Source organism: Antrostomus carolinensis, unplaced genomic scaffold (genome assembly GCF_000700745.2).
Source record: "Antrostomus carolinensis isolate BGI_N321 unplaced genomic scaffold, ASM70074v2 scaffold48092, whole genome shotgun sequence".
Lineage (NCBI taxonomy): Eukaryota > Metazoa > Chordata > Aves > Caprimulgiformes > Caprimulgidae > Antrostomus > Antrostomus carolinensis.
In genome coordinates this window covers 1-19,233 of record NW_010302593.1, presented here as the reverse complement: position 1 = coordinate 19,233, position 19,233 = coordinate 1, and the positions used below count along the sequence as shown (strand labels likewise).

The 19,233-nt window shown below is 40.2% G+C and overlaps 1 protein-coding gene across 1 annotated transcript; it reads right to left on the bottom strand.

The window, feature by feature from the left end:
• Nucleotides 1-2,695: 2,695 nt before the first annotated feature.
• On the bottom strand, nt 2,696-19,230 carry MTERF3 (mitochondrial transcription termination factor 3; the record flags this gene model as incomplete). Its single annotated transcript, XM_010163832.1, has 7 exons — nt 2,696-2,952; nt 5,191-5,352; nt 8,141-8,212; nt 9,457-9,604; nt 14,553-14,742; nt 15,737-15,889; nt 18,939-19,230. Coding segments are annotated over 7 exons (1,212 nt in total), but the record flags the coding sequence as incomplete, so codon positions are not given.
• Between the last annotated feature and the right edge of the window lie 3 nt (nt 19,231-19,233).

Here is a 19,233-nt window from a genome sequence, read left to right as displayed (position 1 = left end):
AAGGGCAGAATTCTGCCACCATCGCCCCAGCCGCCAGTGCCACCTTCCCGCCCGTGGGACCTGCCCGCCGGTGCCCCCCTTCTCACCGGCAAACCCGCGCGGCCACGGCGGTAACGGGGAGCCTCTGCCTCAGGCTGAGGTCATGCAGCCCTCCCTCCGTCCCTCCGTCCGTCCGTCAGGCAGTGGGACTGGCAGACAGAGTTAGAGGAAGCAGGAAAACCTGTCTCCACTCAGGTAGGGCAGCTGCCAGGGGAGTGGCTGGGTTTGCTGACCACTCAGGTAGGGCAGCTGCCAGGGGAGTGGCTGTGTTTGCTGAGGCACAGACCGCTGCCTCTCCCCAGCAATTCCTCCAGACACTGAGACCACACCATTTTTAAAGAAATAAAATAAATAGGTGGAATTATTCTAGAAACACTGCTAGAGCAGGCAGTTTCAGTCAGAAGAGCATGCGGCTGCATGTGATACGCAAGCAAACAGCACAGCTCAGAGCGCGTGTCAGCAGACTGCAAAGGTCTTTGCCATATTGTACCCTGCAAACCTCAGTTAATCAACATGCTCCATCACAGGCTGCTAGCCCTCCTTATCAAGAACAGCAGGCTACAATAAGTTTAGTAATTCTAGGCCAAACATTTCTCCTAAAGATTTTTTTCATCTTAAAGCCAAGAAGTATTTGGCATGATCCTCGAAAAGTTCTGTCCTTTCTGCTCTTTCCTTTTAGCACTCCCATAAAATCTTTTACTTCTTTTCTTCACAGTATTTTTGGGAAGCTACTTTGGCATATGCTCACACATTTAACATTTCAAAGAAACTGGTTTAGCTCTGGCAGCAATCATTTTTACATTTAAAAATATTAAAGGAATTAAAAGCTCAAAGTTTAAGATGTTCAAAATACCATATGTATTCTGTAATATAATTTATATTACAATGGTTTATCACACGGCAATATAGATCATGGTAAGGACAGCAGGGTAAATCTGCAAAAGCAAACTCTTTGGAATTATGAACCCACATACTTTCTATTAACATTAATTTTTACTATAAACATTGATTTTTACAAGATTGTTTGAAGAGTACAGTTTGGTTTTAGCATTTAACACAGTCAAAAATCTAAGTAAGCATACTGAATTAGACTCAGATATTTTTATAAAGGAAGGAATAGGGGAAAGTGTTCAGCTATCATATTTCAGCCACCACTTTAGATGGAGTTTGTTACACATCTCCACCAAGAACGGTCTCGTCACTAGAGGGTTTCAAGTGATCTTCCAAGGCCAATGGAGTGGGAAACATGAGAATGAAAGACAAAAGAGAGCATCTCAGATATACACTGCAGACAATGAATGTGGCTTTTTACTGTTTTTCAAGTGAAGATGCCCCAGTAAATCACTTTGTCCCCTGCTTGTTCTGACAACACTCTTTTTCTTGAGTGTTGTAGTTCAAATTCCAAATTTTTATTTTGGGTAAAAGACCCAAGTTGTAATCCAGAGATCACTACTATTCTCATTCTTTAAATGTCTCTTTAACCTTACTTTATTTCCCACCTATTAGGGTAACTTAACCTTTTGAATTTTACTCTGCTATCTGCACACAAACTGGTATTTTAAGCGCCAACACTGAGTTTTTAAAACACTGAGACTTCTTCATTAAATAAGCTTAAGTCCAAATGAAAACATCTGGATTTCAGTTTCCTGAACTGCTTTAACTGAAAGAATGGAAACTTCTAAACAATAAACTATCAGTTTGCATTTGAGTTTAGTCAGTTTCTTTGCTTTGCCCAAATACACTGTGAAGCATTTGATAATTCTGTATTAATGCAATTTGTTTACTGATAGGATTAAATACTTTTAATACTCTTGCCATTCCTAATGTTAGCATTTATTTCAGTTGTTGTAACTGAGCAAGGTAAATTCTGTCAACTAAGTACACAGCCACAGCCTCTTTTTGTATGGTTACTTGTATACTAAAGCCATACAAATCTCCTTGGGGTGGGGAAAAACTGCTTCTCCCCCTCAACAGGGAGAAAAGTGACTTAAAATAAGCTCCTTCTAGATTTCAGGGACATTAATAATTTTATTTTCTTTCTGTAATTTGCCTAGATTCAGTTTGCTGATTTTCTTTGATATTGTAAACCAAGTTTCATTGCACAGCTTTTAGGGTATTAACTTCAGCAGCCAGCTTCACAAAGAAACACCTTTGTAACCTGTTGGAAAATCCCTTTTTGTATGGGGGGCTTCACATATGTCACAGGGTACTTCTTCCTACCATAAAGGAAAAGGGTAACTTTACTAGTTCTTAAGATAAAAAGGAGGTAAACACATCACTTCTTCACTACTGCATTAGCTTGTTATTCTCACTTTTGGGAGGGAGAGCGACGGGAGAAGACAAAGGGCAAGACAGGGAATAAGTCACTAGCCAGTTTTTAGATCTCCCAAAACTCTGAAATTATTGAAAGGAAAAAAAACCAAAACACTTTAATTTACTTTTCTGTCAGTGTGCTGCATCATTCACTCCAAATTAAGTTAGCAATTAATTACAAGAATTGCATCAGTAGCAATCAACATATTCACCGAATCCTTCTGGAATATATTTTTAAGTCACCATAAAGAATATTACTGTGAGCCTTTATATCCTACAAATGTTTCCTAAGCAACAACTTCTTAAACCAGTAATTAAGAAGCTAAGAGACCATAAAGGGGAATAGTTTTATAAAGTATGTTTATTTCCTAACTTTATTCTATTCCTTTTTACATGTGTTACTAATTAAAGTGTTTTTAAGAATTTTTCAAAGTCCTGTATAGAAGCTTTGGCAATCTCTGTACAAAACACCTCATCGGGCAAGGATACTAGCTGGTCCAGAGAGATGTAGCTGGGTTGTGCTGGGTCATACTGGGCTCTTCCCAAGAATGTAAGAAACATATGTCTCTCTCTGATTCGTAATAGCTTTGAGTTGAAAACCTAAGAAAGAAAGAAAGAAAGAAAGAATCTTTTAGGCTGTCTAAATTTCAGACACTAATGAATTTAAAATAAGAACATTTTTAGACAAGCTGAAGATCTAGGAAGAAAACAAATAATTTGCATCCTTTCTCTTCATTTATGTCAAACACCACATCAGGTAGGTCATATTTATCTAAATTCTAAATAAATGCTTCGATATGCTGAGGTACACACAGAAGGGAAATCAGGGAGTGATAACTCTCTTAAAGATGCTAGGTTTTTTGTTTATATATGATAACTATATTACTTTTGTGTCCTCACAGCCAAGAAAGTAGAGAGGAGATATTCAGGAACAGGGAGCAAGAATACCTAAGCATTTTTCCTATACTATTAGAAGAGTTCATTTACACAGATTCAGATGAGCTTTGTTAAAAGGAAGAAATGAACAGGTGACCACATGGCATAATACAAATGGGTGAAGTGCACAGTGGCAACAGAAATGGTGAGTGGCTGCACCGCCTGTCACAGCACAGCCAAAAGGCAGAGAGAGTGCAGTGGTTCAGAACAACCACTGGTCTTCTGCTGCACAGCAGTGCCTGCCTTTGAAGATACCTGTCACAGAAAGAATTCTAGACACTCAAAGGCAAGAACAATGGTAAGGGAAACATGAAATACATCAGTGAAACATCTAAAAAGAGAGAGTAGTGGGGAAGACAAGATGCACAAAGAAGTCTTAAAAGCAGAGATCTAACTGCATTTCTGAGCAGTACAACTGAAGAGAGATGCTGCTTTAAAGAAAATTGTGAAAATATGAATAGTAGAACAATGAAAGCAAGCAGAGTTTTTACTAAAAATTTTTACTCTCCTAAAAAGGAGAGACTACACTACTAAAGGAAGGAATTCATGAGGATGCAAACTAATTTGAACTAGAACAGAAGGCAAGACTACTGTTCCTCCTCTGCTTTAAGTATCTCCTGTGAATTTTAAGAGGGAGACAGAAGACAGGGGAAAAAAACTTAACCACCATTTATGGAGCTAGCTGACAGGAAGGATGGTTACAACAGCAGCTGTAACAGAGGATTTGACAAAAAAAAAATCCTGTAATGGCTTTTATTTTCAGCATTTCTGTCATTCAGGATAGAAGCAAGAACAGATGGAGACAAGTACGCATTTGTGAATACACAAGTTAATGGCCAGACCATATACAGACTGAGTTGCATTAGCCATACCCTGGAACTCAGTTTTTGAGGATGGAAGGGAAGAACAAGGAAGAGAGAGGGTGACTGCTCCAAGAACAAGGAATAAAGGAAACTCTCCACTTACCTTTCCAAACAAAGGGAAGAGAAATACTGAGGTGAACCACCACAAAGCCAACAATAAGACAACTGAGAAGGAAGTGAGCAAGACTTGTGGTTGCTTACAGGTCAAGGAGGGCAGAAGTGACACACAGACTGGAGTTACAGCAAAGATCCTTGTTAAGTAAAGATATATTAAATAGCAAGATAAGTAATCAAAATCCTGGGGGGTAGTTTTATTTCGCCATATAATTTTGGCTTTTTAGCCAGTTAGATTCTGTTAGACTTGATTTAGGAAGAAAATTATTGCAGTTCATAAGTTGTAATTTGTGCTTTTTTTGTTTCCCTTGTAAGAAGCTAGTGTGATTGCATGTCAGCACTGGATGAATGCTTTCAACTTCTAATTTGTGCGGAAATAACAGTAATGAGGAGATAGGAAAAAAACCCAAAATAGTCATCAAGAAACTAATGTATTTTCACTCCTGTGATTTTTTAGCTATTCTCTTACCTTTATATTTTCAGATCCTAGAATCTATAAAATTTATTTTTTAACTAGACAAATATGAAAGAAATATTTTTATATATATGTTATCTAATGAACAGATCTTCTGCATGATCTGTCTTCCCTTGTGTCTCTTAGCTAGCTAAGATTTCAGGGCATGGAATACTTAAGCAGGCATGAATCCAGAAGAGATGAGCATGACTACTTCTGCTGAAAACTTGAAAATTCACAAGACTAGGGGTGTGGTGGTGGTGCCAGGAGGAGAAGAAAGGCACTTTCACACTGGAAACCTCAATGATTGCTGAATTGCTAATAAAAGTTAACCCAGTTAGAGTAAAAGTCACAGACAAGTTGAAGAATTCATGCACGTCCTGCATACAGTGAGGCTCCACCCTCAGCACCAAACTGTTGAAGCAGCTGTGCAAAGAGCACCTACAATTTATTCCCAGATTAACAGCTCACCTGAGGAAAGCGAGTAAGCATGTGGTGGGGAATGCCCATTATGTTGTGTAAGTAGTCAAATGTCTGTCTGAGTCTCTTTTTACTTGCAGTTAAAATCTTGGGGGTTTTAAACGCAATCTGTTGAATTTCACTACGTTGAAAACCAAGTTCAATCTGACAAACCTGAAAAAGAGCACAATATCACCTTTGAAAGTCAGCTATAGCAAACAGCTTACTTTAACATGCCACTGAAATAAACTAATGCAAAATTCTCCTGCCCTTTGTCACACAGCAACAAGAACGCAACGCACAGTAATATCTGCCACTCCAGTTCTTCTCAAGTCAGACAGGGCAAATTATTTATCATTCTGGATTAAAGTGTACTTTGTTTACAGAGTATCCCTGAAGTAAATATGACTTCTGTGAATGCTATGTATTTTTTAGCTTGCCCGAGACATGAACAAGAAAGCTGTGTCTCAGTATGCACAGCAGTTACACACATAGAGATTCTCCCCTAAGAGTCTTTCATCAGTTTCAATACCCAGCTGACAAAAAAGAACTGTTGAGCTCTGTAAAACACAGCAATCAAACAGCTAGTTACTGCTTCTGCTAATGTACTATTTCTTTTGCTAATGTACATCCAAGCTATATTTTTATATTGGGGAGCATAATTTCAGTTCTGTAGTCTTCAACTCAAGTCTGTTGAACCTGAAAGAGATGTATAGAATCTGCAGTGTATTCATTTTATTTTGCAGTTGGTAATGTCTAAAGTTAGGATGTCTTTTTCAGAGACTGCTTTGACTTCAATTATGGTTTCCCAGAAGGAAAACAAAACACGTTTTTTCAATAAAATCATGAGCACTCCTCCCAAAGTGCAGAATGGCAAGCAGTTCACTGAGTTGTTGAGAAAGGAATTAAGCATACAGGAGTGTCTGGTAATTCAGCCATTTCTTCTGTCCTCCAGTGACATTTACAAGCAGCTTGTTTTCACTCCTGAAGTGAGTGTGCTTGCCAGGCAACAGAACCAGACTTTCAAATCCAACTCAGGTACCTCTTCACTTCAGTTGGCAAAAAGGTGGTGCTGTTTGTTTTTCCAGTTTGATGTGCCAAGAGTGCAGCTCTTTTCCAAAACTGCCTGGCAAATACAAAGGGAAGGGCTTAGAATACGGGGTTTGAAGCTACCTTAGGAGTTCCAGATCCTTACAGGGAATTGTTTGTAGAGGTGACTATAATCAGGTCTTTCAACTCCTGGTTCTTTCTTGTCTGCTTTATCAGTATTTGCATATCACAAGAAATACTAATCAACTAAGATAGCAATTAAGTATGAAGAGATGTGTTTGCACTTTCGTGGTATCTTCCATGGATCTGAGTTGGCAGGGGTAGCTTACTGCATTAAGATACACAACCAAGAGTAAATGTTAAATCAGCGGAGATTTATAGCTGGCCCCACAGTAGAGGTAACTGTGGAAACAATCTTGAGCTTTTCTTTTCTGCTCTGTGAAATGGAACAGCTCTCTCTTGACATGAACAGTGAGCTCAAGTGTAAGTTGCCTGGACTGCACTCAAGTTTGACAGCAAACATTTAATATTCAGTAACTCTCTAAACCACATATGCCAATATCCTTCCTGTGTAAGCCCCAGCAATATTCAACATACTCTGTGTGATTCCCACAACAGGCAGTGGTAATAAGCTTTCCAGTTTTACCCTATCAGTGAATCTCTGGTGGTGCTTGATGAAACCTTCAAAGGAATAAGGCATCCTTCAGCTCATTTAGTCCATGATTGGTATCTTTTGACAACCAGTATCAGCTGCAGCAGGTGTTTCTAAGTAACAGCCCACTCAGAATGAGGGACACCACCAGATCACTTCTGAAGTGCTGGCATATGGTTTCACTTTCTGAGTACTGCCTGCTCATCACCAGCTTAGAACACACAGGTCTGAACCCAGATTCTGAATCTGAGACATCCAAACTCCTGAAAGGCTGGAGCTTCTAAGTATCCATGAGGACCTAAAAATCCTTCCTCTCTCTCTAGAGCACGTTAAAAATAAGGATGCTACGCTTCATACTTTTTGGTAGATAGACAAGATAGTCGCACAGAACTGAGGATCTTAAAAACACATTTATTACAATATACTGAATCTCTAGTCTGTGGAAACAATGTTCATTAAAAAGAAAGCACTATTAATTGGAACAGTCTGCTACTTTCCAGTCTCCTCCCTTACCACACACATGCACTTCAGATTGCAAGAATCCCAGAGTTTAATCGTTTCAGAGCAGCGAGTCTGTCTGAAAAATTATATATTTTAATTCCTAGTTATGCATTATAGCATAATGGGATTTTTCAAATTGTTACACTACATCATGCTGTTTGGCCTAGATGGCTTTACAGCACAATAATTAAACCAATACATAGTTACATTTTCAAAGAGGAAAGGAGTCCCTGTGGATTTGAAGTTATTTACCCAACAGTTGTTAATAACGACCATCTGCTATCAGACAATAGGTGTCAAATGCACATTTTGGCAGACTAGCTACCTGCCAAGAGGAAAATAATCAACTGCACATTTCTTGCTCCTAATTCCTCATGGTCAATCCAAGTTAGCAAAAAAACATAATAATTAAGGAAAAAAAAAAAAAGGAGTGAGCAGGCCCTATTTTTCACTCATTGTAAAGAAATGGGTAACAACTTGTGTCATCAGATAGCAACTTTTGGCAGGAAGGGACCTAGATGAAGGTTATAACCTACATCAGAGTAGAAGACAGAATAAGATACTGCTCCACATATGCCGTAAGCTTGCAAGCTATAGAGCAAAAGAAATTGTTTAACAAAATCCTCAGTTATTTTCTATTTCCACTAAAATTATTAAATTCTTTCAGTGCAGGATTCTCCTCCAGGAATTTTATCTTCTGTCAACTCTTAAACTATGTGCATAGAAAATACACTTTTTAATATCTACTAATAAGCTCACCTGGAGATTTTCTTTTACAGGCTCTAATTTGCCAGTCAGTAACCTTGGAAGACGAATTACCAGATCCTTTGTCTACAATTAGGGAAAATACACAAAGGAAAGATTATTACTGAAAGCTTGCTTGTGAATCCATCTGTGAAAGACAGAGAGATCTCATATAAACTTTTTTTTTCCTAGTTGGAAGAGGGATGCACTTTCACTTGCATTTCATTTATCTCTACCCCAAACATGAGTTTGTATGAAGCAGCAATATATTAAGATGCAAAAAAAACCCCTAAAATATGGTAGTTTGGAAAACAAAAAAATAACATAGCTGTTGTAAAACAGAGAGGAAGGAGTAAAATCATACCCCAAAAGTAGAAAGCATGCTCAAGTGCCCAGTCTCTCTCAGTGCTCAAGTTGTTTCTTCCCACCTTTTTTTTAAAAAAGTAAACAAAACGCTACCTGATTGAGGCTATAAAAGTATTTTTCAGCCACAGTGGAATTTGTCTACCTAAGGATCTGCTGAGTACATAGTATTATGGCAATACAAGAAATTACTCCACACCCCCTAAGCCATGTGATTACTTGTAATCTGCTGTGAGTACAAGGCAGTGACTAAAACCTTTTCCAGAGATCTCCAGCATGGAGAGGCCAGGAACAGGCACTGTGACAGCTGTCACTGTTCAGCAAACAGAAGAACACCAGATTCCACTTGGAACTCGACATTTATTGTAATCCCCAGCTACTACAGAAAACAACTAACACTGCCCGCTTATTCCAGAAAACTCCAGCTACTACCTCCTCTGCAGATCCCAAAGCATGGTGCTAAATACCTGCTAAGCAAGTAACATGGTAAGCACCCTCACAAGCGAACCCAGGAGCTACTCCCGGTGAGCTGAGCATATGATTTGATATTTAGCTTGATATGATACTGGTTGATTAGACTATTTTTCACTGATGAGTTAAGTATGTTACAGTATCTTGAAGAGATGAAGAGAGCCAATTGATTTTCTATAATTTAAAAGCTGCTTGCTGTTTTGGCAATGGATTCAGTCCTCTGACCCACCTCAGATAATAAAACTGGAGAAACGCATGCTTGTTTGACAATAACCTGCAGGAGATCATCCTTAAGAACTGTACTTCAGGACCGTTGAATGTTAGATGTCCATATTACTTCTATAGACAGTTAAAATAAGGTTATCCTCCTGTAACCCTCTGTGTTACCATGTCCCTAATGTTTGTGGATAACCTCCAAACACTTGAAGTATTCATGTTGCAAGACCTTACAGGTGTCACTAACAAAGTACCTCAAGACTTCAGTGTATAGCCTTTACCTTTTTTACAGTGAGGCCAAGTTCATTTTTGAAGAAACCCAGTCTGTTATCCAGTCTTTCCACTGAGAACAACAGCAAATATGGAGCTCTTGAGACCATCTGAGCAATTTCTGCCTTACCAAATTTTTTTGATTTTAGGTAAGCCACTCTAGAAAGAGAACAAAAACAAAATAAAATCCAGTGATGAAAATTTTATTGCCTCCATTTATTCAGAACTTGCTTAAATTCCTCAGTGATATCTTATAAATGGACAGATGTTCTAGCATTAACATGCAACCCTGCCAAAAACAATTAGAGGGAAATCTGCAGTTATCATAAAAGCAAAATACCATCCCTTCCAATTAATTAGAAGTAAAATAAACCTCAGAGCAGAATGTCAATACTGAAGACAGATTTTAATTTCTTCCAGCTGTACTTAAGCAGATAACTATGTTAACCTACATTTAACTACCAGCCTGTCTCCTAGATTGCAAACACATTAATAGATCATCATAGGGTATGGACAAGAAGATATATACAGCCTTTTGCTATTTTAATGAATTCCATTTCTACTGCTGAAAGAACGGAGTACTATACCTCATACATCCCTGTTTTGCCAATAGCGCTGGAGTAGAAATACCATACAACAATGCTATCTGTGCAGACATTGTCCAAAAAGACATTTCTAAATTAGCTTAAGTTACTTTTGTTACAATAGGTCCCTACTTCCAGTCACTGGTCCAAGGATTTGGTTACAAAACATCTGGTTGTCAGAAAAGAGAAGGAGCTGACTAAAGTTTTTATGTTTAACAGAGCTCGCTTTCTTTCTTTGTTTCCAACTCAAAACTTTTTCCAAACTTTGTTGAATGCAGTGAAAGTGAAATCCTATTTCAAGTTCTACTTGCAGTAGATTATTACCACAGCTCCCAGAAAAAGGAATGGGGGGAGGAAATACAGCACACAAAAAGACATGATTAACCCCACCACAAAAGGCAGCAGCCCAGGCTCTAGATAATGCTGATGGAACTGGCTGCAGGAGCCTCAGAGATAAGAAGTGGTTCAGAGGGGGAGAAATGCAGAACACAACAATAAACAATTATCCCTTCAAAAATTATCCCACTATATTTTGAATGCTGCAGCACTGCTACACTATACTTATTCCATTCAGTTTTTCAAGGGCATAACTGCCAAGCATCCTAGAAACATAGCTAAATGAGCAGATTAAAAATAAAACCTTTTGGTTGGCCTGACTCCCCTCCACTTGTTTTCTGTTAAAAAGTCATTAAAATTCCCACCTGAAGCATTTCTTTGCATCCTGGAAAGGCAAGAAGCTTGAAAGAGAGATGGCAAGTTTGTAATAACCCGACTCTAGAAACCGGTACGTTAAAGAAGCACAATCATCCAACCTGACCAGAGTCTGAGATAAATTTGTGAGTGTTGGCACCAAGGTTAGCTCTGGTTCTACTACAGGGGTCAGCAGCTCTATGTAGCATGTTAACAGTTTTAAGTCATCATTAACAATACTGTAAAACAAAGCATCTGGTGCAGCTGCAGTACAGACGCTGATTTGCAACTGTCAGAAATGTTATGAATTATGGAATGTTTTGACTTTTACAGTGTTTATCTGAAGTCAAATGCCAAATCTATTGAAATAGATTTTGTGTTTTGTTTCCTGGCAACATGGAATCCATAGCAATAAAACATTCCAGAGTGATGTAACCAATACCATGTCCATCTGCACCGAAGTGTTTATGCAAAGGTGATACTCAGCTTTCAAAAGACAGCTATCTGAGACACATTCATTTCACAGCCTGCCACACACCCTCCGCAGCACGCTTACTTTAAAGCTTGCAGGAAAGCATTCACCAATGCCAAACAGAGAGAAACTTACTGAAAAATCAAGCTGCAGAAATGAAGATGAAATTGGATTGCCCTGTTCAGCCTCTACTTCACTAACCAGGCAGTGCCACAGGACAGTCACTGAAAAGCAGATCTGACTTCACAGATTGTTTATCATAGCAAAAAATACTCTCTTCAGAAGGGCATAAGCAACTCCGATATCGAGACTAATGCTGAAAAATGACACAGGTTCTTTTTGGATATTGTTTCTGAAAGGCCACTTACTGAATAGGAAGATGGAAGAACAGAGGAGAAAGAAGAAAAGTCAAGTCTATGTTAGATATGAGCCTATTAATGTGCCTGTTTCCAAAAAGCCGTATTTTCAGATTTCTGCCTTAGACAACTACTATGTGCAAAAGCCAAGCAGAAAGACTTTCTTTTCCGGAATTTTTAAAGACCAAGAAATTTTGAGTTCATTACAAAGTGCACACACAAGTCATTCTGTAAAAGACCTGCTGAATTAATGCAAGCCTGTCTGAAATAATTTTAAGAATTAAAGTCCATTTTCCTGCAATTTTTTCTATAATCAACACACTTAATCATAGAATCACCTGGTTGGAAAAGACCTCTGAGATCATTGAGTCCAACTGTACCTGTCCACTACTAAACCATATCTCCGAGCACCCCATCTACCTGTCTTTTAAACACCTCCAGGGACAGTGACTCAACCACCTCCCTGGGCAGCCCGTTCCAGTGCCTGAGAACCCTTTCAGTGAAGAAATTTTTCCTGACATCCAATCTGTACCTCCCCTGGTGCAACTTAAGGCCATTTTCTCTTGTTCCATCACTATTTACCTGGGAGAAAAGACACACACCTGCCTCCCTACAACCTCCTTTCAGGTAGTTGTGGACAGTGATAAGGTCTCCCCTCAGCCTCCTCTTCTCCAGGCTGAACAACCCCAGTTCCCTCAGCCGCTCCTCATAAGATTTGTTCTCCAGCCCCTTCACCAGCTTCGTTGCCCTTCTCTGGACACACTCCAGTGCCTCAATGTCCTTCTTGTAATGAGGGGCCCAAAACTGGACACAGTATCCAAGGTGCAGCCTCACCAAGGCTGAGTACAGGGGAAGGATGATGGAAATATGAATCAGAAGAGTAAAGTCATTCCATTTCAGAATCAAGCTTCTTGTAGGTACACACCAAACAAATACAGCCAACTAAAGAAAGCTAGGATCTCTATGACTGCAAGACACAGGTAAGTTAAAAAAAAAAGTATAACCCCATAGTATGGTGCTGGCATCTTAAGTCTCTCATGTCTTAATGGGATCCTACTTGCAAAAATCTGGAAGGAAATACTAAAGCAGAGGAATACAGAGAAGCTGTTTGTATCCATAAACCAACAAGAAGGAAGAGTGGAATGCAGTTACAAGCTACCACTCACTGTAGGGCAAAGCACCCTTTGCAAAAGTGACTATGGATTCATGAAATTATGGGCTTAAAACCTACATTCAGTTATTTCAGATAAATGAAGAATTAAGAATAACTTTTCTTAAAAAATAGATTATATTATTACAATGCATTATTTCAAAGATCTTTTAATATTTTAATTCCAGTTATTTAACTTTAGGAAGGTTTTTCTTTAGAAGTGAAAGGCTTTCTGCCACAAAGACAAACCTCATCTTTGAAGCTCTAGAACTAGTCCTCTGAAGTTAAAAATGAACAAACACTAAGGACAGGCTTCTGTGAATTGATATTAACAGTTACAACCACAAGACCTCAACCTGACCAGCATCAGCACAGGTATCTCAGTCACTGCAGGATGAAGTCCAACATCCTAGCTGAAGCCCACTAAACAGTCGAAATCTGCAGTCCTGTGGCAAAGATGCACAAGCACATGTGGCTGATTTCCAGCACAGGGAGAATGGACAGCTGCTATCAGTAATGTCTTAGACCATGCCGGGTAGATCTGCCAAAGCCCCTCAATATTCTTGTTCTGACCACCTTTATCCTTTTAACTCAGCCACAGGTTTTTAAAGCTACTTTAAATACCAGTATTATCTCATTATATCTCTAAAGCTGGCCAGACAAAGAATTGTTAATGAAATAACAACTGCCATTAAAGAGGAAGTCCCACTGTTGGCAGAGAACAAGAAACTTACATAGTTTCATTCAGACAACACTTGAATTACTGAAACCAGCAGACAAGTCAGCTTCTGACACAAATCCCATCACTTTCCAAGTCATGCTGCAGCCGAAAGAGGAGTATGTGTATATAGTTATCTTATTTCTTCAGTGCTTACTTTCATTCAAGTAGCCCTTATATTCAGACTGCAGCACCTTCTGAAGTTAGTGTTCTCTAATAAGCTATACTGCAAGAAGTACAGTCTGCAGGACACACCACCTAGTTTTAAGACATTAAAAAGAGCAGAGAGGAGTAGGAGAGGGTGATACAGAAAACAAAAGTTTGACAGCAAATGCAGAAAACAGCTTGTTTCTCCTACAGTCTCAGAAGAAAAAACCCATAAACACAATGAATTTTCTTTTAAAAAAAAAAAAAAATCAATCTTTGGTGTTTTTGGCACACACACAAATAAGCTTAAAAAAATCCCCCAACTAACTCCACAAGGCAGCTAAATCAGCTTCGGTCTAAGATATGAAATCTTCTGAACACACTGGTATTTACCCTTATGCACAGACAAGTTGGGTGACACTGAGGAAAAGTCTAGGGCTATACAAGGGTGGACACACACAAAAATTAGTTCATTGTAGTTCTGTGCTCAGTTTGAGGTGGACAACAGGAAAAAAAAAAAGTCACCAAAACCTTCTGCTGCTATTAGAAGTAAACCCAGAACATCTGGTCTGTTTCTTTTACTGCTGAATTCCCAGGGTATGGGTAGATGAGTTTTCCAAGCACGACTGAAGAGGTTAACATTGTTCTACAAATTTAGGTAAAGCCTCAGGGACCAACATTTTAGAATCTAAGCTGACCCAGGTAAAGCAAGGGGCTAGGATGGCAAGCTGCCTCCTCTGTGGCAGAGACAGGGATGAGCAGTAAAATTTGTTAATGGTCAGGTTTCAGGTGGATCAGAGTGTTGACCCGACTTACGATGCCACCATCACACGTTAATTCTGACTGATGGGAAGGCACAGGAACATGGAGCCAGGGATCAAGTGGGAAAGGAAGCAGCAGCAGCAGAGGTTCAGACAAGGTTAAGCCAACTGGGAAACCAGATCTTCAAGCCAAGGGGCTTAACACCCTGTTGCTATTTGAAAGGCTTACCTGGTTTCTAAAGCTTCCAGATCTTCAGCAAGGATGTAAGGATTTTTGGTCAGGAATTGTCCCAGCTGATTGTCTTCTACACCCACATCCTTAAGAAACAGAAGTATTTTTCTTATATCTTTTTCAAAGTCCAAGGTCAGTAGGAGCTGACCTGCCTTTTGACGTTTCTCCACTTGGGATAAGTCAACTCCTACAACAAATAAAATTGGGTACTGCTTTAATTAAACATAGACCCTACTTCCTATAAATGTTTCAGGAAGGCACGTTGAAATTTATAGGACTACTCCTTTTTTGCACTGATTTAGCATACTTCAGTTGCTCAACACAGCAAGGTCACACCAGCTTGTATATAGTGGAAAGATTCCAGATAAAATAAGCAGTCATTTTAGATGCTTTTGCTAAGCTTATTTTTGAAGGAAGACATTTGCAGTGAATCCTGCATGTACGGAATCAAGTATGCTAGCACATGCCACACGCAGAGACCTACTCTTGTTGCACAGAAATGTGTGTGCAGGGAATTCCCAATTTTGCAGTGAAGTGCCTTTGGATACTGACTCACACATAGCACTTTGTTACTGCATGGGGCCAGATCTCCCCCTCTCAAATATTTATTTCTCCAGCCTCCTTCTAGTGTTCCTTGCACTTTTGGAAAACAAGGAGGCAGCCAGCAACCTTGAACTTGGGTGTTCTTGCACAGTCCAAGTGGTTTTTGATGAGAATTAAGGTTCTCTTCGATCTCCTCCTCCTTGCCTCACCGGTTTACTGTGCCCCACTTTTAAGGTTCTGCACAGCAACCACTCTCCTTCCTTCCCTCCAAGGACAGAGAGCTGCATTTTTTTTTTTTTTGCAGCAAATTAAAGCATCCTTAACCAGCCCAAACAGAAGAGAGATCAATCAAGTTACACAAAGTGCTTCCCATGTCCAGAAGCTGTGGGAGATGCCTCCTTCTGGCATCCACAGCACTAAGGGACTAAAGCTAGCCTGCCTTGTCTTCAACTAATACAGCACTGCTAGGGAGTCATGCAGTCTCCTCTCTTTTTCCCTGTACAAAATTCTGCTGCCCTTCGCCATTGGTCACTGTTCCTATTTTCAAGTTTACAAGGTGACCAGCAAGATCAAAATACAAATTACAGAATCTCAGAGCTCCAGATATAGGCAAACCACATAAATAAAATCACACTTACCTAGGTGGACAAGTTTTGCCAGGGTTTCTGAGTGATCAACGTAATCCTGGAGCGTGGAAGACTGAAGGGGAAGAAGTGGTTCTGCAATGATCTTCACAGCTTCTTCTTCAGAAATCTCCTCCAAAGCAGACGAAGGTGGGATGTCATCCCAGTCTAAGAAACAAATACAGAAGACTGGAGCATCTTTCATATGAGGAAAGGCTGAAGGAGCTGGGCCTGTTCAGCCTGGAGAAAAGACAACTCAGAGGGGATCTGATTAATGTTTATAAATATCTAAAGGGAGAGTGTCTAGAGGACAGGATCAGACTCTTCTCGTTGGCACCCAACAATAGGACGAGAGGCAATGGGCATAAATTGCAGCATAGGGAGTTCCACCTGAACATAAGGAAGAACTTCTTTACTGTGAGGGTGACTGAGCACTGGAACAGGCTGCCCAGAGAGGTTGTGGAATCTCCCACCCTGGAGATATTCAAAAACTGCCTGGACAAAATCCTGGTTCATGTGCTCCAGGAGTCCCTACTTGAGCAGGGTGGTTGCAATAGATGACCTTCAGAGGTCCCTTCCAACCTCAACCATTCTGTGATTCTGTGAAATGCATTTTGTGAAAGACAAAGCTGCTCCCACCAAACACTATACAGATCTCTTAAAATTTATTTCAAAATGCAACAACACTGTGCATGAAATGAACAGCCAATCTATTATTATTTTAAACCATAAAAAAACACAGACTCTACTCCCAGTTTTTGTCTCTTCCATCTCCTTGTCACTGCCCATCCACTCTTGCTCATGCATCCAAATTTGAGCGCAGTACAAAGCAAGCCTGCCGTCAGTCTGCTGCCTGGATCACTGCAGACAACAGATCACTTCGCCCTCTTGAAAAAGAATCTTCTTTCATGTCTTCACAAATGCATTCTTGCCTGATCACAACCAGATCAAAGGCTACTACAAAGATTATTACTACTGACAAACCCACTACTTTGTGCCCCTTCTGAATCTGATGCCTGAACTGCAGTGGGTTTAATTTTCAAGGTATTTCACAGCCAACTCCAACAAAGCTATCATGTCTTAGCCATTACAGAACGGCTGCTGACTGCCACCACATCCAACAGATAAAGAAATCAAGCTCTGTTTCCTGCTCATTAACTTTTCCAAGTGAACATCATTATGCTTGATTCCCCTTAAGTGTTCCAAGTCACAGAGCTCAGTGTCTTTTAAAAAAAATATTTCTCTAAACTGATCTATTTTTCCATTGACATGAGCTCACAGCAGCTAGATCAAGATTACTGTTCTGCAGGCTGACTGCTAGCATCCACCCCAATTATGAAAATGATTACTGATCAACAGCCCTAATTATAAGCTCTTCAGAATGTGGATTTTCTGTGACCTGTACCTTTGCACAATGACTTCTTAGAGACTGGGGTAACATTCTTCCATATCAAGAAAACAAAGCCACACCAGAGCTACCAAGACAGGTTCCAAAATAAGTAGGATGATCCTAGTGTTCCAAGAAGAGTAGCACAGACTAGCTCAATAGCTGTTGAAGGTCTCGACAGCTCTTTTTCTCAAAGTCTCAGAAACAAAAGCACAGTAAAATGTTTTTAGCAACATTTACACAAACAGTAATAAGAACTCTCTAGGAATCTATATGGATATCAAGTATTTCCTTTCAGCTTTTTGAGGACCAAACCAATATGCACTGAAGTCCATTTCAGAAGCACAGATGCCCTTTTTTCCCCCACTTTAAGGTCTTTAAACCTCCTATGAGGTTGATATAACATACCAAGTTACCAAAAAAAAAAAAAGAAAAAAAAAAAGAAAAAAGTTAGCAATTATGTTTATTCCATTACATACACTGCCAACTGGGCAAAACGCTCCACACACACATACACAACAGTAAGTCTGCTGGCAGATAAAAATCTGGCACGTAAAATAAACTGCACCGCAGGTGCAGACACATAGGAACTGGCTGACCTGTCAGTTCTGGTGCAGCACTGTTTCCATAACCAGCTGCACAAACACACAGATCTCACTTGCAACTCTGAGCCACCCCAAAAATAAGCTCTGTAGGATCCAAGTTGGCTGGGCTCAAAGCTGAATCTGAACATACAAGACTGCTCAGTAATCCAGAACAAGTTTCCTCAGTATACCAGAATTATTTTCAGAGGGTGGTGTTTTTTTTATCCTCACTTAGATATAAAAAGTCAAGAAAAAATGAGGCAATTTCCTCACAGCAACACCACCAAGGCAATCTTTTACCTATCTCCTTTCTTCAGGAGACAGTTGGAGGAGCATTTCTCAGCACGGCAGTGCTTCAGCAGGCTTCACACTCTGCTGCCTCCTGTTGTTCATCCCTGACGGTTCAAACGGGATGTCTAGCTGTCTAGTTCGAGCTGCTTCACACAAAATCACAGAATGTTAAGGATTGGAAGGGACCTCGAAAGATCATCTAGTCCAACCCCCCTGCCAGAGCAGGATCACCTACAGTAGTTCACACAGGAATGCATCCAGCTGCGTTTTGGATGTCTCCAGAGAAGGAGGCTCCACAGTCTCTCTGGGCAGCCTGTTCCAGTGTCCTGTCACTCTCACAGTGAAAAAGCTTTTCCTTATGTTTACATGGAACCTCCTATGCTCCAGCTTGCACCCGTTTCCCGTTGTCCTACCGTGTGACATCCCTGAGAAGAGCCTGGCTCCATCCTCCCGACATTCACCCTTTACATATTTATAAACATTAACGAGGTCACCCCTTAGTCTCCTCTTCTGCAAACTAGAAAGACCCAGCTCCCTCAGACTTTCCTCGTAAAGGAGATATTCCACTCCCTTAATCATGTTTCAGGGGTGGCCTCCCCCAACCCTGCCCAAAAAAACACCACCAAAATAAAAAAAAACAACCCTTTTATTTTGTACCAGCACAACTATGAGGGAAAGGCAAACTCTCAGCTGCTGCAGGTAGAGTTACAAAATGAAAAGGTCTTCAAACAGCAGTTCCAGACCAAGACTTCAAAACACTTTAACTTTCACCTCAGCTTAAAGTTATTCTGTATGCTACAGTGATCCCAGGAATTCTGTGTTAACTATGGGGCTAAAAACAAGTGCAAGTCAGAAATGCCACATAAATGTTTTAGATAAACAGGCCAACAAAGGAGAACCAAGAGTAATACTGAAAGCATGCTTTGGGAGAAAAGGTATCCCTAAGGCTTCTTACCTTCATAGAGTGTTTTTGCATTCAGGTCAGGTAATGTCTCTGCTTTTGCTTGTCCCTGTTTTACTGGTGAAGGCAAGTTACTTTTGGGAGAAGGAAAGGATCCATCCTGAGCACTGCCTGGTGGAGAACAGCTTCCTACACCTACATGCCTGTATGCCTGCAGTCTCCACGGAAGAACGTCATTTCTAGAGGGCAGCGGAGCCAGAGGGGCGAACCCACGACATGGCTGCGCGGGGCTGCTGCGGCCCCTCAGCCTCCGAGGGAATTCGGCAGCACGGGCCGCTTGCAGCAGGCA